General features: G+C 35.0%; 3 protein-coding genes across 5 annotated transcripts; 2 read left to right on the plus strand and 1 right to left on the minus strand.

The window, feature by feature from the left end:
* Window positions 1–41: 41 nt before the first annotated feature.
* On the minus strand, window positions 42–6,108 carry LOC7474034 (homeobox-leucine zipper protein ANTHOCYANINLESS 2). 3 transcript variants are annotated; one of them, XM_002322424.4, is made up of 9 exons: window positions 5,989–6,108; window positions 4,511–4,725; window positions 4,270–4,387; window positions 3,510–4,184; window positions 3,050–3,151; window positions 2,766–2,978; window positions 1,390–1,564; window positions 928–1,295; window positions 42–834 (listed from the first exon to the last, which is right to left on the minus strand). In XM_002322424.4, the coding sequence occupies exons 2-9, from the start codon at window positions 4,714–4,716 to the stop codon at window positions 445–447; spliced, it is 2,247 nt and encodes a 748-aa protein (XP_002322460.1). In that variant the 5' UTR covers window positions 4,717–4,725; window positions 5,989–6,108; the 3' UTR covers window positions 42–444. The 3 variants fall into 3 exon arrangements, with proteins under 3 accessions (XP_002322460.1, XP_024442056.1, XP_024442055.1); XM_024586288.2 differs by lacking the exon at window positions 5,989–6,108 and adding an exon at window positions 4,860–5,510; XM_024586287.2 differs by lacking the exon at window positions 5,989–6,108 and adding an exon at window positions 4,849–5,510.
* A 3,904-nt stretch (window positions 6,109–10,012) lies between these two features.
* LOC7474035 (60S ribosomal protein L24) lies at window positions 10,013–12,118 on the plus strand. Its single transcript, XM_002321868.4, has 5 exons — window positions 10,013–10,105; window positions 11,056–11,131; window positions 11,235–11,336; window positions 11,460–11,608; window positions 11,706–12,118. Exons 1-5 carry the CDS (start codon window positions 10,095–10,097, stop codon window positions 11,857–11,859), a joined length of 492 nt encoding a protein of 163 aa, XP_002321904.1. The 5' UTR covers window positions 10,013–10,094; the 3' UTR covers window positions 11,860–12,118.
* Window positions 12,119–15,323: 3,205 nt separating this feature from the next.
* LOC7454498 (RHOMBOID-like protein 3) lies at window positions 15,324–18,535 on the plus strand. Its single transcript, XM_002321869.4, has 5 exons — window positions 15,324–15,979; window positions 16,717–16,880; window positions 17,043–17,206; window positions 17,387–17,637; window positions 18,317–18,535. Exons 1-5 carry the CDS (start codon window positions 15,678–15,680, stop codon window positions 18,435–18,437), a joined length of 1,002 nt encoding a protein of 333 aa, XP_002321905.4. The 5' UTR covers window positions 15,324–15,677; the 3' UTR covers window positions 18,438–18,535.
* Window positions 18,536–20,920: the final 2,385 nt, after the last annotated feature.

A 20,920-nucleotide genomic window follows, 5' to 3' on the forward strand; every position in this document is an offset into this window, starting at 1 on the left:
GAATTCTGTCCCATCTTAGAGAAAAATCTTGAAGCAAAATATAAGTTAAAATAGCAGATTGCCTTAGATTTTGAACAGTTTCCATAACACAAAAAAGTCAAGAGCTAGCAGTCTATCTTGTCTTCGACGAAATAGGACGACTAAACTAAAACATTTGCTAAGACCCAATGAGAGTCAATACCCGAACCACAAGGCCACTGCCTGTTGCCAAGTTAAAAATAGCTTGGCGAGGACAGTAGTAGTAACATCCACAGTCATCCTACCCAGTTTCCACCCAGCAAACTGCGGTTCGTTCTTGACTCGAAACCCCACTTGTGCAAAGTTCTCACCTCAAGCTGCCTCTATTTCACTTCCATTCTACCTATTATACCTTGTTGATACCATGTATTCTTGTGTGTCGAAAAACCAAGAGAAAAGAGATTTTACTAAGTTAAGAAGCAACCATTAGTTGAAGGCTGTTTTGATCCTCTGCATGGTGCAGGAGATAAGATTGTGAACTGTCTTGACTGACTCGACTGTGAGTTTGGCTGAAGGAAGGTTGCTCGCCAAAATTTGGAATCCAACAGTCAAAAAAGATCCGCCTCCACTGTTGCCATCACAGTCTCTCTTAGCTGGATTCCCATTGCAGTTGTTTGGCTCACCATTACTGAATGAATTGCCTGGAAGAATCACAAATCCTGATGGCAAGAGAGCCACATAGGTAGAGTCTCCACCATTCATCACTACACTCACTGATTGTACGTCGACTGGTGCGTACACTACTAACGAACCCGAGACATCATTCCAGGTTTCTTGCAATATCAACATGTTGTCACTCGCGTTAGCATCAACAGCCTGCAAAGTCTCAGAAAGCAGAAAATATATAGTTAAACTCTTTATAAGAACAAAAGAAACCTGGAAATTGGAAGTTGATTTATGGCCACTCACAGTTGAACGCAAGACAGAGACAGTGTTCCAATGTCCCTGGCCCTTGGGGATTTGGACCATCTCCTGCAATATTCCACCATTGGATAAAATGTCCCATTGGCTCCTTGATTGTTCATCCCTCAAAAAGTCAAATAACCTTTGTTGTGAAACCGGCAGCCAAACAGAAGTTGAAACACTCAGCACAATACCATCTGGCTCACCAGGTTCATTGATAATCTTTCGGGTCAAAATCCTCACATCTTCACTCACACTTTCAACCACAAGGTTGCCCCAGTTATGCAAAGTAGAAGCACAGACCCCAGAACAGAAGCTATCCACCATTCGTCGTGCCAACTTTAACATGCTTTTCTTACCTCCCAGATTTATCACTGTAGCATGATAGTACCAACTCAGAAAACGACACATACAATATCTTTGGAGAAAATAAACAAGTGAAGGAAGGGTAAAGTAGCATTCCTAGACCTGTCTGATCTTCACCCAAAATGGTAGGGGACAAGAGCATTGCCATGCACTCGTAGTGCCGTTGAAGGGCGGCAATCCACCTCTGTGCACCAAAGCCCATGCCAGAATTTAGTATGTGTCGGTAGAGTCGATGGACTGCACTCTCATCATATTCAGAATGTTCCACCCATGTAACCTGCATTTTACTATCAGTCAGCATTCTAGAGCACATATGCAACCGCATCATCCTAGCATTTATCAACAGTACACCTCTATCTAGCAAGCAATCAAACTTGGCTTCACAGGGTTCCATTCACCTCAAATAGGAACAATTCCACAAAGATTTTTCTGAGAACATGTTCTAAAAAGTTCACTTGTTTTTATTATTAAACATTAGCAAACCATGAAGCCTGCGAAATTCTAGTGCTGCCGAGTCATCCTTGAGTGAAAGTTCTTGTGATGCTAAAAACTTAATTCTTGGATTAAAAGAAGAGGGGAGTACATAGATAAATAGACTTGCAACCAAAGGGTAGAACAAGCTAACACGGTAAAATATATCACACAGTCCCACACTACATTTTAAACAAGTCTGAAAGGACAAGCAGAAGTCAAAAATCAAGGCATAGTGTTGAGCACTCCAAATAATATAAGATGGAATCCTTTCTTAGAACTTGAAAAGAAGATCTGATGAGAATTTTAAATTGGATAGAAAGGTGATTTTATTATAATACAATCATGGCAGGATCATTACTTGGAAATAGAAGGTTAAAATATAATAATTAGATCTAGGTCATATCACCTCGAGGACAGAAAAAAAAAAAACCTATCAGCAGAAGAACAGGAGATAAGAATAGAAACATCAAATGCGTGAGGTGTACAGCAAAGATTGAAAACTACAAGGCTTTACCTGGATAGGAAAATTGTGAATGCACTGCACTACATTCAAGACTGAGGAATCAAATAAATATGTGTGCGTGCGTGCGCTTGTCAAATGCTAGTGCCCTTGATTTCGTGATCTTCGAAAGTAGCAGCAGACAATTAAGCACATAAAATAAGCTATTCTTGCTTTAGAATTGAAGAGTCTAGATTAATTAAATCATAGAAGAATCTTATTTTAGTTAAATAATAATCAAAGCTCGAAGTTTTCAAGTAAACCACTAATGTATTTCATTAAGAGAGGAGAGAGCAAAACTTGGGAGCACAACCATAATAAATTTAATTTGGGGATGCACAAAAGACTAGTTGTGTAATTGCACATAATTCAAATTAATGTAATGCCAACTAAATACGAAGTTGCAGTTATTGCAAAATCCTAGTAAGGTACCTCCAAGGATGAAAAAGCTATGAGTGATCATAAGTATAAGCAGCACAAATGAAGAATCTATGCAAATCATTACCTTGCAGCAACCATTGTTCATATCTTGTATTATGCAGCCAGAAGGAAGCCTTCTGCAGGTTACAGGGGTTTGTGCATTTAGATTTTCCTGGTTTCCATCAACAGAAACATCAGCCACAGCCCACACACCCTCTGCTAGTTGCTTGCATAACCGAAGGAACTTCACTTGACGCACAGGGACAAAAGGAGAAATCACTTGAAATTCAGCATGTATCTGGAAAAGAAACATTCATTAATTCCTGCTTCACTGCAAAAGACTATAAGACATATAGGATAATGGCATACCATTTGCAAAGCTCCACTTTTTGTTCCGCCCATGCCACTTGATACGATATCAATGGTCGCAGCTCTAGCAATCAAGCTGGGAAACATTTCCACCCATCCATTCTGTATATGGAAAAGAAGTTAACCAACTGTTCAAGTACAAAACTAGAAGCATTGCGCCATTTCTAGATTTGAATAGCTGAAGAAATTAAGATTACTTTTGCAGCTTTCTCAACGCCATTCTATCATACAAGGGAATTCGACAGGTGATAAAATGGTGAAATGCGAGATTATAAACAAAAAAATGAACAAAAGCTCACCAAACTATTCTAATCTTGATAAAGTGCTCCAAAATTGATAATTACATTGACATAAAAATACACGGAAAAATGAAATACAGAAATCAAATCCCAATAGCACGCTTATGCTTAAGAGAAATCATTAAAAACTTCATAGCAGCATTAAGATTTAGATAGCATACCACGTCCATCAATGTCTCAACCAGATCCAAGCTGTTGGCGAGTACTACACCACTCTCCCGAGTTGCCTCGATAACAAAATTGCTGGGTTTCATGCCAATACAAGGAGGAAAAGTCCTCATATACTCTTCATGGTTCAGGACTTCCTTCCCTCCATCCAAGCTTTTGATCCAAATGGGACTTTCAACCTGAGCAATCTTAATCAATTCATCCATAGCAGCCAGTGCAAGATCTACAAACATTGATCTATCAAATGGTACTTCATTGCCAACAGCATTGCCTATTGGTTTCATCAGAGGCATCATAACCCCTCCATTATTGTCAAGCCCCATTGGCAACGTGTTGTCTGTATGGCCTAAATTGCCATAACCATTTCTCCCAACTGCAAGGTCGAACTTGGTGTTTGAGCCAAAGGGAGGGACAGGACTGGCCGAGGATGTGAGAGGTCTGCCTAAAAACTTATTGGCTAGGGCACAAACACGGCCTAATTCATCCTTCAATCGAGCATTTTCAATTCTTAACTGCTGCTGCTCATAAGACACTGGAACAGGCACCACAGGACCACCACAATTGTTGCAAATTGGATCACTCATGTTTTGTTTCAACAACTCATTCTCAGCTCGGAGTTTATCATTTTCTTGCCTGAGGATTGCATTCTCATGCCGTTCCAACTGGGTCTGGAGTATAAAATGACCAAAATCAAAATCTTCACAAGGGATAATGAAAAGAATCAAAAGGGTACGCAAAAGTTTATCAATTTACCTTCATTTGAGTTCTCCTATTTTGAAACCAAAACTTGATTTGCTTGCTTTCCAAGCCAAGCCTCCTGCTAAGCTCTGATCTTTGTTTTTCATCAGGATGAGGACATTCCTTAAAGAAACTATTGACATCACAAACAGAAACAAATATCTTTTAGATAAAAAAGAATCCTTCAAACAAAGACTAGTGACACGAATACATAAATCCCTTGACATAAACAAAATAGCCAAAAGAAGAATCATACGATTCAAGCTCTTGTATTTGATTAGCAGTGTGTCTATTGTACTTCTTCCTAGGCCTTTGATAATCTCCAGCATCCTGATCTTCCCCAGATGCACCTTCAATGTTATCACTTCCAGACCTGCTCTCATAACCATCCTCCCTCATCCTCCCTACCAAACTAGGATCAAAATGTTCCCCAAGTAGGCCCATGTCACCATGACTATCCATCTTATTCTTCTGCAAAAAAAAAACCCCACAAACAAAAAAGGGTCATACATTATTCAATTTCAAGCACAACAGCATGCAAGAAATAAAAATCACAACCGACAACCATAAAGTAAATCAAGAGAAAGTTCATACAGGCATGATACATGAAATAGAAAGAGAAAGGGCTGGTGATTTGGTAGAGGAGGGTTGTTAGTGGCGGCGGCGGCGGCGACGTCGTCGTCTAAGCAATGGCACCAACACTAAGGCATGGTGTTGTTATTGACTTATTGTGTACTAAAATCATATCTGTCACAAACGCTGAAACCCCACAACTACCACCAAAACTATCAACACTGTTAGTACTGATCAAAGCCCAAAAACCAATCAAAAGAGCCCCTTTTCACTTTGTTTATGTATATAACTCTCTCTCTCATCTCTCTCTCTCTCTCTCTCCGCACTTGACCCTTGGTTACTCCTGCGCAAGCTTTTTTGATATTGAAAAGCTAGCTAGCCCTCTCACGAGGTATTCTTGGACTCTCTCTCTCACTTGTTTAGCAAGTTCTGACCTTTACAAGATTTCACACACACCGAGCTAGACTTAAAAACCAAACTCACATTCTTATTTATAAGAGAAAACAAGAAAAAGCAATTTCTCTGTCAACGTTTCATGGATGACTCCCTTCTCTCTCTCTCTCTCTCTCAGAAAACCTTCGCGTGTCAGATAATGAGATGAAAAGGGCATTTTCTTGATATACACACTATTCTTGCCCCATCAAGTTGAAAATCTATCAGACAAAACAAGCCTGACTCTGATATTTTATTTCACACATACAAGAAACATAAAAATAAAAAAATAACAGTTGACCTCTCTTCCTTTCCCTCAATTTTTGTGACGTAAAAAAGTGGTTGAATACAATCGATAAAAAAGAAAGAAAGAAAAAAAGAGTACCTTTCTTAATACTTGATGGTACGAAAAGGGTCTTTCGACAAGATAAAATTATCAGATCCTTTCTTCCTTTTCTTTTTTTTATTATTGGGATCAATATAGGAATACGACAAAACCAATGTAACGTCAATTATAGTGAGTGAGACAAGAAAAGCATATTACTTGACAGTAACACAAGAAGCCATAAAAAAACATGTTTGCTTATGCTGTAAGAGTCCTGATTCAAGAGAAATAACATTAAAAATAATGTTTTTATTTGAAACGCAGCAAAACGAGAGCACAAAAGCTACAGATACTATGTGATCGCATAAAAATAAATTGAAGATACGAAGCTAAGAGTAACTTACACTCTCTCTTCTCTCTTCTCTCACTGGTTTTTTCTAGGGCAAGTAGCCTCCTTTCTTGCTTTCATGCACAAAAGGATTTCTTCTTTCTTTCTTTCTTCCTTTGTTGTTCAAAGAGAAACAGAAACAAATTGAGAAAATATGTAAAAGGAGAGGAAATATTTTTGGACTGAATGGTGAAAAGTCAATACGCGGGGACCGCTTGCCTTTTTCATTACATGGTTTCGTGAAATCCGCCACGCTTGTTTGCTAGCGCGTGTATGGCAATTTATTTTTGTCTTGGCTTGGTGGGTTGTGTTGCGGCTGCTTAAGGTAAAGTTTTGACCTTTGGTGTGGCCGGGACCAGTAGGAAGATGGCACTTGGAAATAATGGCTCGCCGGCTAAAAAATTGGCGGGCTTAGTTTGGGAAATTAAATTATTATAAATACATTCGTAAAATCCTAATATAATTGTTGTGACGAAACCTTCTTGTTACGAGTTGTATTTTTTAAAATAATAATAAAAATTAATATTGTTCGAGAAAGAACTTGGTTTCACGTGAATCGAAAGTTGACTTAAAACACTCTTGTTATCAAATAAAAAATTATTTAAAATGAATACTTGGATTATACATGGATATAGAAATCAAGATTATTTATCACATGAGTATTACTTAATGCATTAATGAATTTCTCTTTTTTATTATTCCTTTTTTCCTTTGGATTTGGTTAAAAAAACCATAATTCCACACCCTGATTCATTGCATATCTGTGGCCTATGTTGAGTTAATTAGGAACATTACAGGTTCAATTGAGAGCATTATAGGTAAAAACATAAATTACTTGGATGTAATTAAGACGAATATTCTTTTATCATATCATGTGAATTAAAAGCAATTTACTAAATCTGCTATGTATATATTTCAATAATTATATATTATGTAGCTTTTGAGGATTATTGAATGCTTGCTTTGTTAATTATTTATTATTTATTATTTCAATCATCAGTTAATCTTTAGAAAATCTGTGATCTCTTCTGGAAAATAAGAAACCATGATTCACATGAAATGTATATATTCGCGAATAAGAAACAATTCCCATGAATTTTCTGATGCTTATTTATTCAACTCCAAGTTGATTTGGTTGTTTTTTCACTTGTTTCTCTCCTCACTAACTCTGCCTATTACTGGAAATGATGGTGGAAAACTTGTTGAATCTAGTCCCCAATGTTTTTTTTTTTTTTTTTGCACAATATCTTATTTGTTCACGATAACAAAATATATATGATAATATTAACGATAATAATTAAAGGGATTTTCACCAACTATCCATGTATGAAAAAAGGTTAGGTGAAATTAATACGAATTTGATGATTTTTTGGCCTGACATCTTTTGAAAATTAGCAGATATGAAATTTATTTTCCTGTGCAGTTAGGAGTTAATTCGGATACATATAATAATACAATTATTATGTTTTAATGTGGAAATCTCAGGTTCAGATTATTTAACTATAAGTATGTAATAACTAGCAAGCCAGGAATTAAGGATAATAATGAAAATCTAATGCGTGTTGTCATTTAATTGACCAACTAAACAAAATTGAGTAAACAACATTAAGAGTTTGCATGAGTCGAAATAAGATATATATATATATATATATATATATTGTGTTGAAAAAATCACGTGTGTGTTGTTCATATGAATGACAAATGCAGCATGATAAATCATGTTTTTGCAATATTTTATGCATATTATGTTGAGGTTTAGATATTGAGTGTGTCTTCGTAGTATAATTATTAAACTATTTTAGTTTAGTGAGTTGATATTAAAAACTTATAATATAGATTAAATAAAAAAAAAAACATTGTAATTAATCTAGTCATGTTTTAAACTATTCAGTTAAAATGATTAAATTTGACGGATAAATATTAATAATTTTTTTAAAATAATAAAATAACATAATTTTACTTTATCGGATAATCCAATAACTATACATTTTTTTTTTCTAGAGTCATTTCTCAAACATAGTCCAACAATTACATTGAACATTTTTTAAAGAATGATGCTTGAGTTTTGCATTGGCTTTCATAGTTAAAATATATGTATTTAGTTTTCGCAAGATTTTGCCATGAATGATATTTTTATTTTGCATGTAACATTTTATGGAGTTAAATAGAAATAAAAGCTATTTACCACATGAGATAGCATCTCAAATATTTCATCATATTAATTAATCAATGCACGTATTTCTATTTATATGAAATCTGCTTTTGATATATATATATATACTTTGGTTAAAAAAATATATTAATTTGACACCTTGATTTAATGCATATCCATAATGCCATTTATATATGGAATTGATCATTCATTCAATGTGAATAAAGGCAAAACATTGGGGAGTTCAATTAGAAAACATGATAAGTGAAAATTATTTTGATATAAGTTACGCATTAATTCAAATCATATGAATTAAAAAAGCGATTCTCTAAATTTGTTCTATTTCATTATTACGTAGCTTTGGTAGATTGTGACGTGCTTATTGTTTCAATTATGAGTAAATTAATCTCTATAAATCTTGTGAGCTCTTTTAGGAAATAGTAAATCCATGGCTATTAAACTAGTTAATTTAGGTTAATCAGATTTTTTTAAAAAAATAATATTAAAATTATAATATTATTTTAAAAAAATAATTAAAAAGTCAATAGTTTTTACTTGATTAACTCAAATTCCTGACCATTTAAACTCCTCGTATATTTTGTGAACCAAATCTCACATCGAATCGTTAGGCCATGCTAGATTTATAACAATGAGTAGACCATGGTTAAAATTTAGTAATTTAATTCACATGAAATGCTCTCTTTCTCTCGACAATTTCTAGAGAATTTAAGCTGTGACCCTCCTTCAAAATTAAATTATAATCTTTGCCTTCCCAAAAAAAAACTTCCTAGCTCCACCCTTGTATGCAACTGTTCTAGCCTATTTGGGGAATTTTCTTCCTCGTTTTATTTGTCATTAATTCTATATATATATTATTGAAAACATTAATGAAAATATTGTTAAGTCTTAATCCTTGTTGACTTTTACTCTTCGCACAATTTTTTTTACCTGTTCTCAAGATAAACTGTACTGAGGTGCTTAACTAGAAATATTTAAGGGCTTTTTCACCAACTAGCCGGCCATCGATGGAAAAGGTTAGGTCAAACATGAATCTGATGTTTTTGTTAATAAGAAGGAAGCCTGGCAGCTTAATTATCTCAAAATAAAATAAAGAATTGAAGGATGTAAAAATTATAATTGTATCGCACTCCTTTTTCACATGATTTTTACTAAAAACAAGTGGTGGAAGAAGGGCCATTCGAGAAGTAGCCGAATCTTAAGCTAAAGCCAAGGCAGGTCCTAGAAAAAAACATATTCAAAATTTATTTTTATTGCGTAATTATGAGTTCGGATATAGAAGTTGAAACAAACAATCTAATTATTGTGTTTGAATGTGGGAATTTCCATGTTCAAATTCGAACAACTCCAAGATTTAGAAGATATATATATATATATATATATATATATATATATATATATTATCTTCACATATAGTTGTGGTATAGATGTGGTGGCGGTGAAAAAGACGGTAAGATGGTGATAGTGATGTGATAACATGAATGTAGCAGTTAAAATAATTGAAAGATAATATTAATGCATTATTATTCATAAAAATATTTTATGAAATTTCATAAATTAAAAATATAAATTAAATTTGAAGGTTGAATTTAAAATATTTTTTATTTGAATAGTTTTCTTGTAAAACTCATAAAAGAAATAAATAAATAATTTGTTTTTCAAAAAATAACCCAATTTTGTTTTTTTTAAAAACTTATTTGTGGATGAATTTGTAAAATCTCAAAATTACATGGGATCAATTTAAATCTCAAACCTATGAAGCAGGTAAATTCATAGGCCCATAAGCATAAGAAGCAGGCCCTTAATTTGTGGTCTGGCCTATTTCAAGTGTATATTGTCTAGCCCATAAACAGAAAGCCCACATTGACCTTCTAACCAAATTTATATCTCTTCAAAAACCAAACCCTAAGCTTTTTACTTCCCTGCCAAAAAAATCAGTAGCTGCTGCCGCCATGGTTCTCAAGTACGTCCCTCTCTCTCCAATACGTTTTCGTTTCCATGTATATGGAAATGGGTTGTATTTTTCTTCGTTTTTTCTTAATGGGTTGTTGTTTTTTCAAGTGTTTAAGCAGTCTATGAATTGTTGGATTCAATTTGAGTCGTCTCGGCTTTGTTTGAAATATATTACAATCTGAACATCTGCTGTAGAGATCTAGAACCTTCGTTAGATATGACAATACAAAGTCAAAAAAAGTGATTTTCTTTTGTTTTATAAAGCTAAAAAATGCAAGCTTTAAGAAAGTTTTAAGCCTTTTGGTGATGGAATTTCCCACCTCCAATCCTTTAATTATGATGACTAACTTTATAAATTTTTGGTGAATGGAATAATTTTAATTATGTTTCAAGTGAGTCTTTTAATTACTCCCCGGAATAAGACCCAAGTAATTTGCTATATTGCCTGAGTCCTCGGCTCCTTGGTAGAGCATTAAGCTATAATCTATGTTTGAGTGTGATTGATGCAGTGCAGGAAGATAATAAAGTGAAAACACAGTGAAGTAAACAAGGGAATTACTAAGACTTGAATAAAATTGAAGTTGGGACAACAAGAGCTTAAGGTTTAGTGATTTTTGTGACGCTTTATAGGATCTTCTGGTTGGAGTGTTGCACTAGGGTATTCTTATTAGTTTGATTTTAAGAACGTGCAACACTTTGATGTGGCTAATAATAAGTGACTTATTACTCATTGAACTGACTTGTTAGTCCAGAGTAACAGGTAGTTTTTTGGAGTTGCATGGAGGGGGGTTTTATGATTTGGTCGAGTTCTGTGATTTGTTGGATCATGCAAATGAAGTCAATTTATGTTTTAGATATGCAATCATGATCATCATCAAACATGCCCGCCCTTGAATGGAGCATATTTATTGATTTGACAATAGATTTTCTTTGTAATGGTTTCTTTCTGGATGATCTCAGGACTGAACTCTGCCGCTTCAGTGGGGCGAAGATATACCCCGGCAAGGGTATCAGATTTATTCGCTCAGATTCCCAGGTAATGTGCAGTTTTGTATTGAAGGCATTGTATTTTCTTTTTATTTCCCTTCACTGTAAAATGCAGGCTGTGAAACTAATTAATCTTTTTTCATTCAATCAAGGTTTTCCTCTTTGCTAATTCTAAATGCAAGAGGTACTTCCACAACAGGCTGAAGCCCTCAAAGCTAACTTGGACAGCTATGTACAGGAAGCAGCACAAGAAGGTAACTTTTTTCTTAGTTTCTATAAACTTTTTAATGACAAATGTAGAACGCGTTTATATGCAGGAGTGTTTTCTTTGAAAGTAAACCCATGATGTGCTATATGTTGATTTTGACAAATTACAGGACATTGCTGCTGAAACTATTAAGAAGAGGCGTCGCACTACAAAAAAACCTTACTCAAGGTCCATTGTAGGTGCTACTTTGGAGGTCATACAGAAGAAGCGAACTGAGAAACCTGAAGTCCGTGATGCTGCAAGAGAGGCTGCACTCCGGTATATTCTTCTTACCGTTTGATAAATGTAATTTGATTATCCAGTCAACATCGGTACTTACTGATGTTTTTCTTGAAATGCTTGATTTTCTGTGCAGTGAAATTAAGGAAAGGATTAAGAAAACAAAGGATGAGAAAAAAGCCAAGAAGGCTGAGGTAATGGCCAAGGCACAAAAGAGCAGCAAAGGTAGCCTGCCAAAGGGTGCTGCACCAAAGGGCCCCAAGCTCGGCGGGGGTGGAGGAAAGCGTTGAAATCCCTTTTTTCTTTGTAGTACAATCAACTCGCTGTTAAAAGAATTTTGTATCGGAGATTTTACATGGATCAAGGTTGATTGTTGCCATTTTGTTCATTAAGAGTTTACCGGCTTTTTCCCTCCCTTGTTATCAATTAGTAATGGTTTGATTGGAGAAATTCGATGAATTTTATCATTATGGCTGTGACTTGTGACCCGAGAGTTGAGAATGGACTGGTTATATATTCTTTTGGCGTGCCCACACTGCCATTACTTTGGATTGTTGTGTTCATAGGTTATTTTGCTGAACTGTAGTTTCTATTACCATGACAAGAAATAAAAAAAAACACGTTGCTTCTTGCGAAATCTCGTTCTACCTGACTTAATTGTGAGATTTTGGAAGAAAAGGCCTCTGGTTTCCTATTGTTCGCATGGTGGCTTGTTGTCATTAACTTGACAATATCCATCTATGCAAGGCGCACCCTGGGACGATACATGTGGTCTTCGATCGACGATTCTTAACGACGGAAAGCTAGTCTTTGCTTACTCTCTGCCCTGTTCCTGTCCGCTCTGATCCTTGCCTTGAATGATATGGCAAAGAATGCTTATTTGCTGTAGGGGAGCTTTGTAAAATGCTACAAGATTTTAGAAATCATCCTGTTATCATATTCCAGGCGTCAAGCAACCTGTTCACCGTGTATGGTGGGCGTTTCTGCATTTGATTTATATTGGTGAATGAAACATGAAGATAAGGTTTCAATTTACACAGCAAGGTAGGTTTCGCTATCAAAATCAGCCCGTATTCTTCTTAAATGCATGTCAATTTCTCAGGATAAGAAGACAAATTACGAGGGTCCCTCAGTCTTTCTTGAGGTTCATTAATCTATGCTCTGGGTGGTTTTCTTATCTGTTCCTTTTCCATTTTACATGCGAACCAAATAAAATCTCAACCTATTTAAATCTGCTCTGTACGACTTATTTTGGCCAAGTTTCTCATCACTGCCATCAAAATGGCAACAGGATTGATCAGAGGGTGTACTTGGGGCCTGAAGCAAGGCTCCTGGATTTATTGGGAAGCAAAGACATTACTGTATCCGTAATTTTTTTTCTCCTGCAACCTTACCTGAAAGCAAACAACAAACCCTTTTCACCATTTGAGCCAACACCACAATAATTGGGGATGATGAAACTATGATCCGAACCAACCAGGAACAACATAGATATCAAAAGAAAAAAGAAAAGAAAAGAAAAAAGTGGGACCATAGGATAGTAACTTTGGTGTAGGTAAGGGCCAAATCATAATGGCCACTTGGCAAGGTAATTGAAGAGAGTAGCTTCCAAGTAACAAAGCCAACCCAACTGTCTGAACCACACCTACCAACAGAGACCACCACAACACAGACATAGGAAGAGGAAGGTTACTGTCAAATCCTCCTTTTGATTTCTACAAGCTTCTATATATCTTAGTTTCTTCCTTTTTTATGTTCTTATTTCTATTCCTCCATTCAACAGCTAAAGGAGCTATTGAAGGCAGAATTCTAGATGCTCCAACGCAAAAGAAAAGGAAATAATTAATAAAAAAGAAAGAAAGGGTTGCCAGCATTGATATATCACTAGATCATTCGAAAATGATCATCAGCTGGTCGGCATGACTTACCTGGCTAATTTGCTTAGCCAGGTTATGGATATTCCATCTCCAGCACATCAGAAAAGTGGAATTTGCCTGCTGCAAGCCAGAATGAGAACAAGAAGCTTAACATATGTAATGCAAGAACAGCAAAAGAAATTTAAAGCAGCAGCCTTTTTTTTTTTAAGAGAAAAGTGTGTTTTCCTTTACCAATCACGTTGTGCTGTCCCGTAATATAATTAATAAATACGAAAGAGAGAGATAAAAATATTAAAATAAATCAGTATATAAAATTCTTTTGAAAACAGTAACTAAAGGGAATATATCCTTCGACAGATGGATCAATATTAGGGCTCAAATCAGCTAAAATTACATGCATCTAATGAGATGCAAAGCTATTCCAATTGCATCGTAATGAAACAAAGCAAGAACACCCTCAATCAGGTCATCGATTTCCTTCTCATACTTCCATATCTAAGTCTTAAAAACAAAGGTTTGAACATCTTCCCATCTCATCACTCGTTTTAGCTGCAAGCTACCAATCAAGAATTGGCTCATACGCAAGTGAAAACAAAAAAAGAAAAGAAAAGTAATTAGCCATATATATATATATATATATATATATATATATATATATATATATATATATATTAACTTTACTATATGGGAATCTTATAATTGTATGAAACGATAAGAGAATCAAATTCATTGTTTTCTACTTCAATAAAAAAAACCCTTGGGTTCATTAATTAAGTACGTGTTTTAGAATATAATAAAGATTGTTTTTTTAAATTTTTTTGTTTGAAATGTATTAAAATAATATATATTTTTTATTTTTTAAAATTTATTTTGATATTATTATATCAAAATAATCTAAAAATATAAAAAAATTTATTTAAAACTAAAAAAATATCTCAAAACAGATCGCAATGCCAAATATATCCTAAGTGTTAGGTTTTTTTTGTTTCAACCTGCATTTCAAAGTACACCCTTTAATGGTTTAATTAAAGCCTGATTAAGCACGCAGCACTAACTTGGCAACATTTCCTTTTCTTTTTGCCAAAAAATCACACAGCCATCAGAAGAACAGGAGGAGACAGCAAGCACAGGACTACAACATTAAAATTGTGGCAATAAAATTGAAATTTCTGTGAACATGAAGCTGGTGCCTCCAACGATGATCTTGTCGTTTTCTTTGAGCTGGTACCAACTCAATAATTGTATGGAGTAACCAAAGGAAAACTGAGAACATTTTTCTGGGATTATTACCAGGGATCAATTATTCAATTTATTCATAAAAATATTCAGAGGTTATCTTTATTAGTGTCTGAGCTCTCATGTTGATGATCATTTGAGTGCATGATGTAGCTTGAGAGGTATTTCCCTCTCTTTGTATATTGTTTTAAAAGCTAGGGCATTATCGGATTAGCATTCAAACATTAAGATTAATTAATTCATACTAGGATTAATATTACATTTATGATAAATTCTTTTTGTTCATTCCTGAAGATACATTTTAGGTAGGAGATCAGATCAAATGTTAATTCAAGCCGGGAACCCTAATCATACACTAATTCAATATTTACCCCTTTTTACATAGGTTAAACATAAAGGATACTTGTCCTTTTCTCGAAGTTTAATTGCTTTCCACGAATAAACAGAAAGCGAAAGACCGCGTAGAACCAGCCTCCATCCACTGCTTCCATGACCATTGCTTTCGTATCTATCCACCAATTAAATGATCAAGCTTTCTTAACCATTAGACTAATCCTTTGGGATTTTACCAAATACTGTTTCAGTATGTAAAGTATTAAATGAAGATAATGTGATTAGTAATAGATTACTTTCACATGATAATTTCTAGAATAAATATATACCAATTCACTGCAAAAAAGAAAATGAAGGAAAATTGGATAGCCAACATGTCAAAAGAATGATGGATTGTTAAAAAAAACAGAACCATGGTAGTGTTTGTACCAGATCAAATGAAAAATGTAATGGGAGGAGGTTACCTTGCTTACTGTGGCAGTTAGAAACCTGAAAATCCTCACCCACTTTCTTTCCTTGTCCATTAAAAACCATTGAACTCACCAACACCACCACCACCACCACCACATCATTTCTAGAGAGATCAAGGTAAAAAGAAACCAAAATACAGTTCTTTTTAAAGAAAGAAACACCTGCTAGAACACCATCAAGAAGCATCAAACATGTCAAGAGAAGACACAGAAAGAGGAGGGGGAGTTAAGAGCAGAGGAAACAACAGCAACAGCTACTTATCATCAACTTCAACATACCCGATAGAAGACACAGAAGCTCATTACAGGACATCATGGCTTGTACCTATGTTCGTGGTGGCAAATGTTGCTGTCTTCATTGTTGTGATGTGCATCAATAATTGTCCTAAACATTTACATAGAAGACTTGAAGGGAAGTGCGTTGCAAGGTTTCTTGGGAGGTTTTCTTTTGAGCCTTTGAAAGATAATCCTCTCTTTGGCCCCTCTTCTGCCACGTACGTAATTCACTTTCTTTGATTCACTTTTTGATCCTTGTATACTTTCTTCTTGTTTTTGCCTTTGCCTTTTCTGTTTCTTTTTGTTTCATGTCATTTTACTTTGATAAATACTAAATGCTTGTGGTGGTTTAAATTTCTTTATGAGTGAGCTTTTTAGATTCTTGGGGTGTTGTTTTTCAATGTTTTTTGATGGATCAAGTGAATTTGGGGAGGAATTTTGATTCCCTTTTTATTTGTGTAGATATGAATTTGGAAATTTGGCATTGCTTTGATATGAAATGCCTTGTGTGTGGTTTCCATTGGGGGATTTTGATTGATTAGATACTTGAAGAGAGAGTTTAGTGGATCTGCTTTAGATGCTGATGTCCAAATCTCAATTACTGCATTTCATGGCAGTGTTCCCTGGCTGGTCTCTGTGGAGGAAATGGCATGAATTTAGTGATTATTGGTCTCAGATATTATATATTTATATGGTGGATTCAAGGCTTCATTGGTGAAAATTTCATGGATCTGATGAAATAGGTTTTTCTCCAACATTTCTAACACTGAAAATATTCTTTTTGTGTGTGATTATTAAGGGGTATTTGATGTTTGGTGTCAGAATAGTTAGCTTGTTGAAAGCTGTTGTTTCTCGGTTCATCATTGTCACTTGCATTAAGAAATGCCAAGGAAGGTAGAAGAAACATAATGTAGTTAATTGAAGCTTGTTCCTTTTGTTTTTTGAACTTGCAAAGACTGGAGAGGTTGGGAGCTCTTGAGTGGACCAAGGTTGTAGATAAGCACCAGGGATGGAGGCTTATCACTTGTATCTGGTTGCATGCTGGTATTATTCATCTTCTTGCAAACATGCTGAGCCTGGTCTTCATTGGCATTCGTCTCGAGCAGCAATTTGGGTTTGGTAAGTAGCTATCAAAATCTGCCTTCCGAGGCCAATACTTCTTCGCTATCAATACCAACTGTAAAGTTTGACGAAACTTCAAGTCGAGCAGCAATTTATGCTTCTATTTCTAGTAGCACGACTAACCTTATGATAAGCTGCATTTTTGTCACAAATTGGCAGTTCGCATTGGAGTTGTTTATCTGCTGTCAGGATTTGGCGGGAGTGTGCTTTCCTCTCTATTTATTAGAAACAATATCTCAGTTGGAGCCTCAGGTGCCCTTTTCGGGCTTCTTGGAGCAATGCTCTCAGAGCTAATTACAAACTGGAGTATCTATACCAACAAGGTCAGTGGTGTTTGTACGTTGTTTGGCATTCTAGTGCTATGCCATTGTGCAAAACTCAGTACCATTTTCTGGCTATCCATCACTGTATCGCAACCATAGAGATATAATGGCATTTATACATGAACAAAACATAGTTGGATCGATTTTTTCCCTCACTCCTGCCATTTGTTGCTTCCACAGGCTGCAGCTCTGCTTACACTACTGGTCATAATAGTCATTAACCTTGCAATAGGAATTCTGCCACATGTTGATAATTTTGCCCATATTGGTGGATTTCTGTCAGGATTCCTCCTAGGCTTTGTTCTGCTTCCCCGTCCTCAGTATGGCTGGCTAGAGCGTGGAAATGTTCCCTCCGGTGTTGGTGTCAAATCCAAGTACAGGGCTCACCAATATGCTCTATGGCTGATTTCTGTGATTCTGCTGATTGTAGGGTGAGTCAATGCTCAAGCTCCAAATTATCAACTTAAACTGTCATTTTCATTGACTTATTATCTCCATGTCATTTGAATGTTCATTTTCATTAATCTCGCCATCTCGAACACAACCTTATCATAAGCATAACGACATAATATTATAGTCCTAAGATGATTGCCAGGTTGGAGACCCATTTGATGTTACCGAAAGGGCAAACAACTGGGACTATTTCACTTAGCTGTGGACTGCAGATGCCCCTTACCCAATATTACCAGCCATTGAATACCGATGTCTAGTTTGAGGTTGTGGGGCATCAACTTATTGTTCCACTTAGATGACGACACAAAAAACCCAATGTCAACTCCCTATGGTTGCGATACAGTGATGTCAATAGGACTTATAGTGGAGTTGAAAAGGCAAAAAGGGTACGCTTGCTGGTTCACCAGATGGGAATGGTGAAAATATTGATGATGCTCAAGTGATGGAGAAAATTCTGAGGTCTCTGGATTTAAAGTTTGATCATGTGGTTGTATAGGAGAACTAAAAGACACTTTGAATATAGATTTCAAAATTAATTCCAACATTTTCTGCTTGCCATTGCTTGAAGAGTTGGCATCCTTATCTACCTATCTTTTTCTCCCATGATCAACGAGTCTTTACTTCCATTGATTCTGATGCTTTTACTTAAAAATGCAGATTCACAGTGGCATTGGTGATGTTGTTCAAGGGAGAAAATGGAAACGATCATTGCCATTGGTGTCACTATCTCAGCTGTGTCCCTACTTCCAGATGGAAATGTAACGATAACAACCTTTAGTAGGGAAAACAAAGCTCATGGTCTAATTTATGGGTTTAATATTTCAATTTTTATATGTATAATTTGTATATTTATGCATAGTTTTACGTTAGAAACTACTTTGGCTTGCTGTTTGCCTTCTTTTTCCAACGCCCAAAAAAGTTGCCATCGTAATTGCTCATCATTTTCTACAATAGAAAGTTCTTGTTTCCTGAAAAATAAAATAAAAAAACAACCGTGCCCTCATCATTTGTCTCCTCAGTGATTTGCTGCGTTTCAAGCTATGTTTCGACCCAAAAAAATATAAAAAAAATTGAGTCTTAATTTTCACTGTATATACGTTAATGGATAAAAGCTATTTTCTTTTCAAAGACTAATATTGCTTTTTATTATTTTTTATTTCTCTTTGATATAATGATAAAAGGTATATTTAGATTAGATTCTTAAGGGATTTTGAGGGCACATCACTCTAAAGATTTTAGAAGTAATTATCGATGATTATTTCATGAATACACTTTCCAAACTTATAAAAATGATATTTTTTTCTGGGTTCAAAAATATTTTTTTTTTATTTTCTATCTCTTTCTTATATTTATCTCTCTTTTATATAGTAAGTATTATTATCAAAGAAATCTAAAATCTAACTCTTGTTAACACCATCAATTCATATGACTTTTTTGGTATAATTTTTTTTTTTTACTTTTATATAGATTAAAGAATAATTCATTGATTTGGATAGAACTTATTCTACGTGGTTTTGCATTCAATATTATTTTTTAATCGTAGTTTCCTTTTATATTATTTTTTTCATATATATGATATCATATAAGGGCACCATCCCTAGTTTCATTTCCTTAAATTAATTTATCTCACATTAATGATAAATAATTGAAAAATCAAACTGATTAATATGTTGTAGCATTATATTATAAGATTTATTAGTAATTAGTAATTGCTTGCATATTATAATTTCTTGCTAATGACAAAATAATTATCGTTAAATCTTAATTTTCATGCAAGTTAAACTATAAATCAATAATTTTTTATTCGTTTATTTAAATAAATCTAAACCTTAATATTATATAGAAATCGCATCATTATGGTGCATTTTCTGTATAAAATCTCATATTTTATCATTCTAATATTATTTCATCCCTGAGCAATTAAATGTCAGGCTCCACCACTGCTACAGGCTCATTCAACCACCATGAAAGAGCAGCACACATTCTTCATTTCACACCAACCCAGCTTAATAAACACTAAGAATTAAATAACTCAACTGTTGAACTAATACAAGAGGGTTGTCGAAATCAAGTTTTATAACATGGAGGTCCAAAAAATAATGACAGGAGTGCTATTGTTGCTGTTGCTATCATGGGCCGTGGCAGTGGCGGCCGATGTCGATTGCACCACCCTGGCAGGGTTCCTCACGGCTTGCTCCACGTTCATCACCTATGGTACACCAGACCCACTTCCAGGTTCACCATGTTGTGATTCCATGATGAGCTTGAATGTGATTGCTGAATCTGGGAATAACAGGAGGTCTATATGTCAATGCTTAATGGGCCTCATCAAACACCTATAATCCTAACGCTACAGTCATTGCTACTTTTCCAGGCTTTTGTGGAGTAAATCCAGGGTTTGTTCTTGATCCCAATACAGATTGCTCCTTGTAAGCCTTTCTCCAGCCCATCTAATTTCTGTTTCATTACATGATAGTACATTTGCTATTTTAAATAGGCTACCACTAACATTAGTACAATTTAGGAAGAGATATCTATCTTTTGTATCCTGTGGCTGGTTCACAGCTGCCATCACCTGCTATCATAATCATGCCTGTCATCATTTCGTGTTATCTAATGCCTATATATTTACATGGAAATGCAGTGTACCTCGAGTTGAGGTCAAGGAAATTATGAAGCTGGTTCAAGGTGATGCAGATGGGAGACTGAATAAGAAGCTTGTCTTCAAGTACAGTCACTGAAAAATACAAATAAGAGCAGGTCTGAGCTTTTGTATTGATGGATTGACTATTGATTTTGTCCATGGCGTTTGCTTCCTCGTTTTAAAGATGCACTGCTAGTAATTATCGTTTGAACAGATGCATTCATGAATCGAGCATATCTTTTCACTTTAAGCTTTTTGTTTTTAATAATGCTTAATCAAAGCAGATCCATAGTGAAGGACTCCCAAAACTAGATAGGTTAAAAAGTTGGATATGTGATCAATTGCTACTTTTCACCGAAAGACACACAAAGTTAATTGGCATTTAGATTGGATTAGACAAGCTAAATCACTATTCTCTCAAGAACTAGTAAGAGCAAATTCAAAGTTTAATTGTTGCCTTAAGATTTAATCTCACTCCATGTAATTTCATTTCATTCATGATCTTAGATCATGTAACATCTAATTGATCTCACATGATTAACATTTCAGAGCGTGTGAATACCGCCACCCTATATATAAATCATATTTGACCTAGCGTGTATATATATAAAAAAGAA

This window comes from Populus trichocarpa, chromosome 15 (assembly GCF_000002775.5).
Source record: "Populus trichocarpa isolate Nisqually-1 chromosome 15, P.trichocarpa_v4.1, whole genome shotgun sequence".
Classification (NCBI taxonomy): Eukaryota; Viridiplantae; Streptophyta; class Magnoliopsida; order Malpighiales; family Salicaceae; genus Populus; species Populus trichocarpa.

Bases quoted from the DNA above. Each gene is read 5' to 3' on its own strand.
- LOC7474034 (XM_024586287.2), bottom strand. The intron at 3,152-3,509 runs GTATGCTATCTA...TTCCATATACAG, and splicing joins TTGAGACATTGATGGACGTG to AATGGATGGGTGGAAATGTT. The intron at 1,565-2,765 runs GTAATGATTTGC...AGTAAAATGCAG, and splicing joins TGAACAATGGTTGCTGCAAG to GTTACATGGGTGGAACATTC.
- LOC7474035 (XM_002321868.4), top strand. The intron at 11,337-11,459 runs GTAACTTTTTTC...GACAAATTACAG, and splicing joins ACAGGAAGCAGCACAAGAAG to GACATTGCTGCTGAAACTAT. The intron at 11,609-11,705 runs GTATATTCTTCT...TTTTCTGTGCAG, and splicing joins GCAAGAGAGGCTGCACTCCG to TGAAATTAAGGAAAGGATTA.
- LOC7454498 (XM_002321869.4), top strand. From the start codon at position 15,678: ATGTCAAGAGAAGACACAGAAAGAGGAGGGGGAGTTAAGAGCAGAGGA. The intron at 16,881-17,042 runs GTAAGTAGCTAT...ACAAATTGGCAG, and splicing joins CGAGCAGCAATTTGGGTTTG to TTCGCATTGGAGTTGTTTAT. The intron at 17,638-18,316 runs GTGAGTCAATGC...TTAAAAATGCAG, and splicing joins GTGATTCTGCTGATTGTAGG to ATTCACAGTGGCATTGGTGA.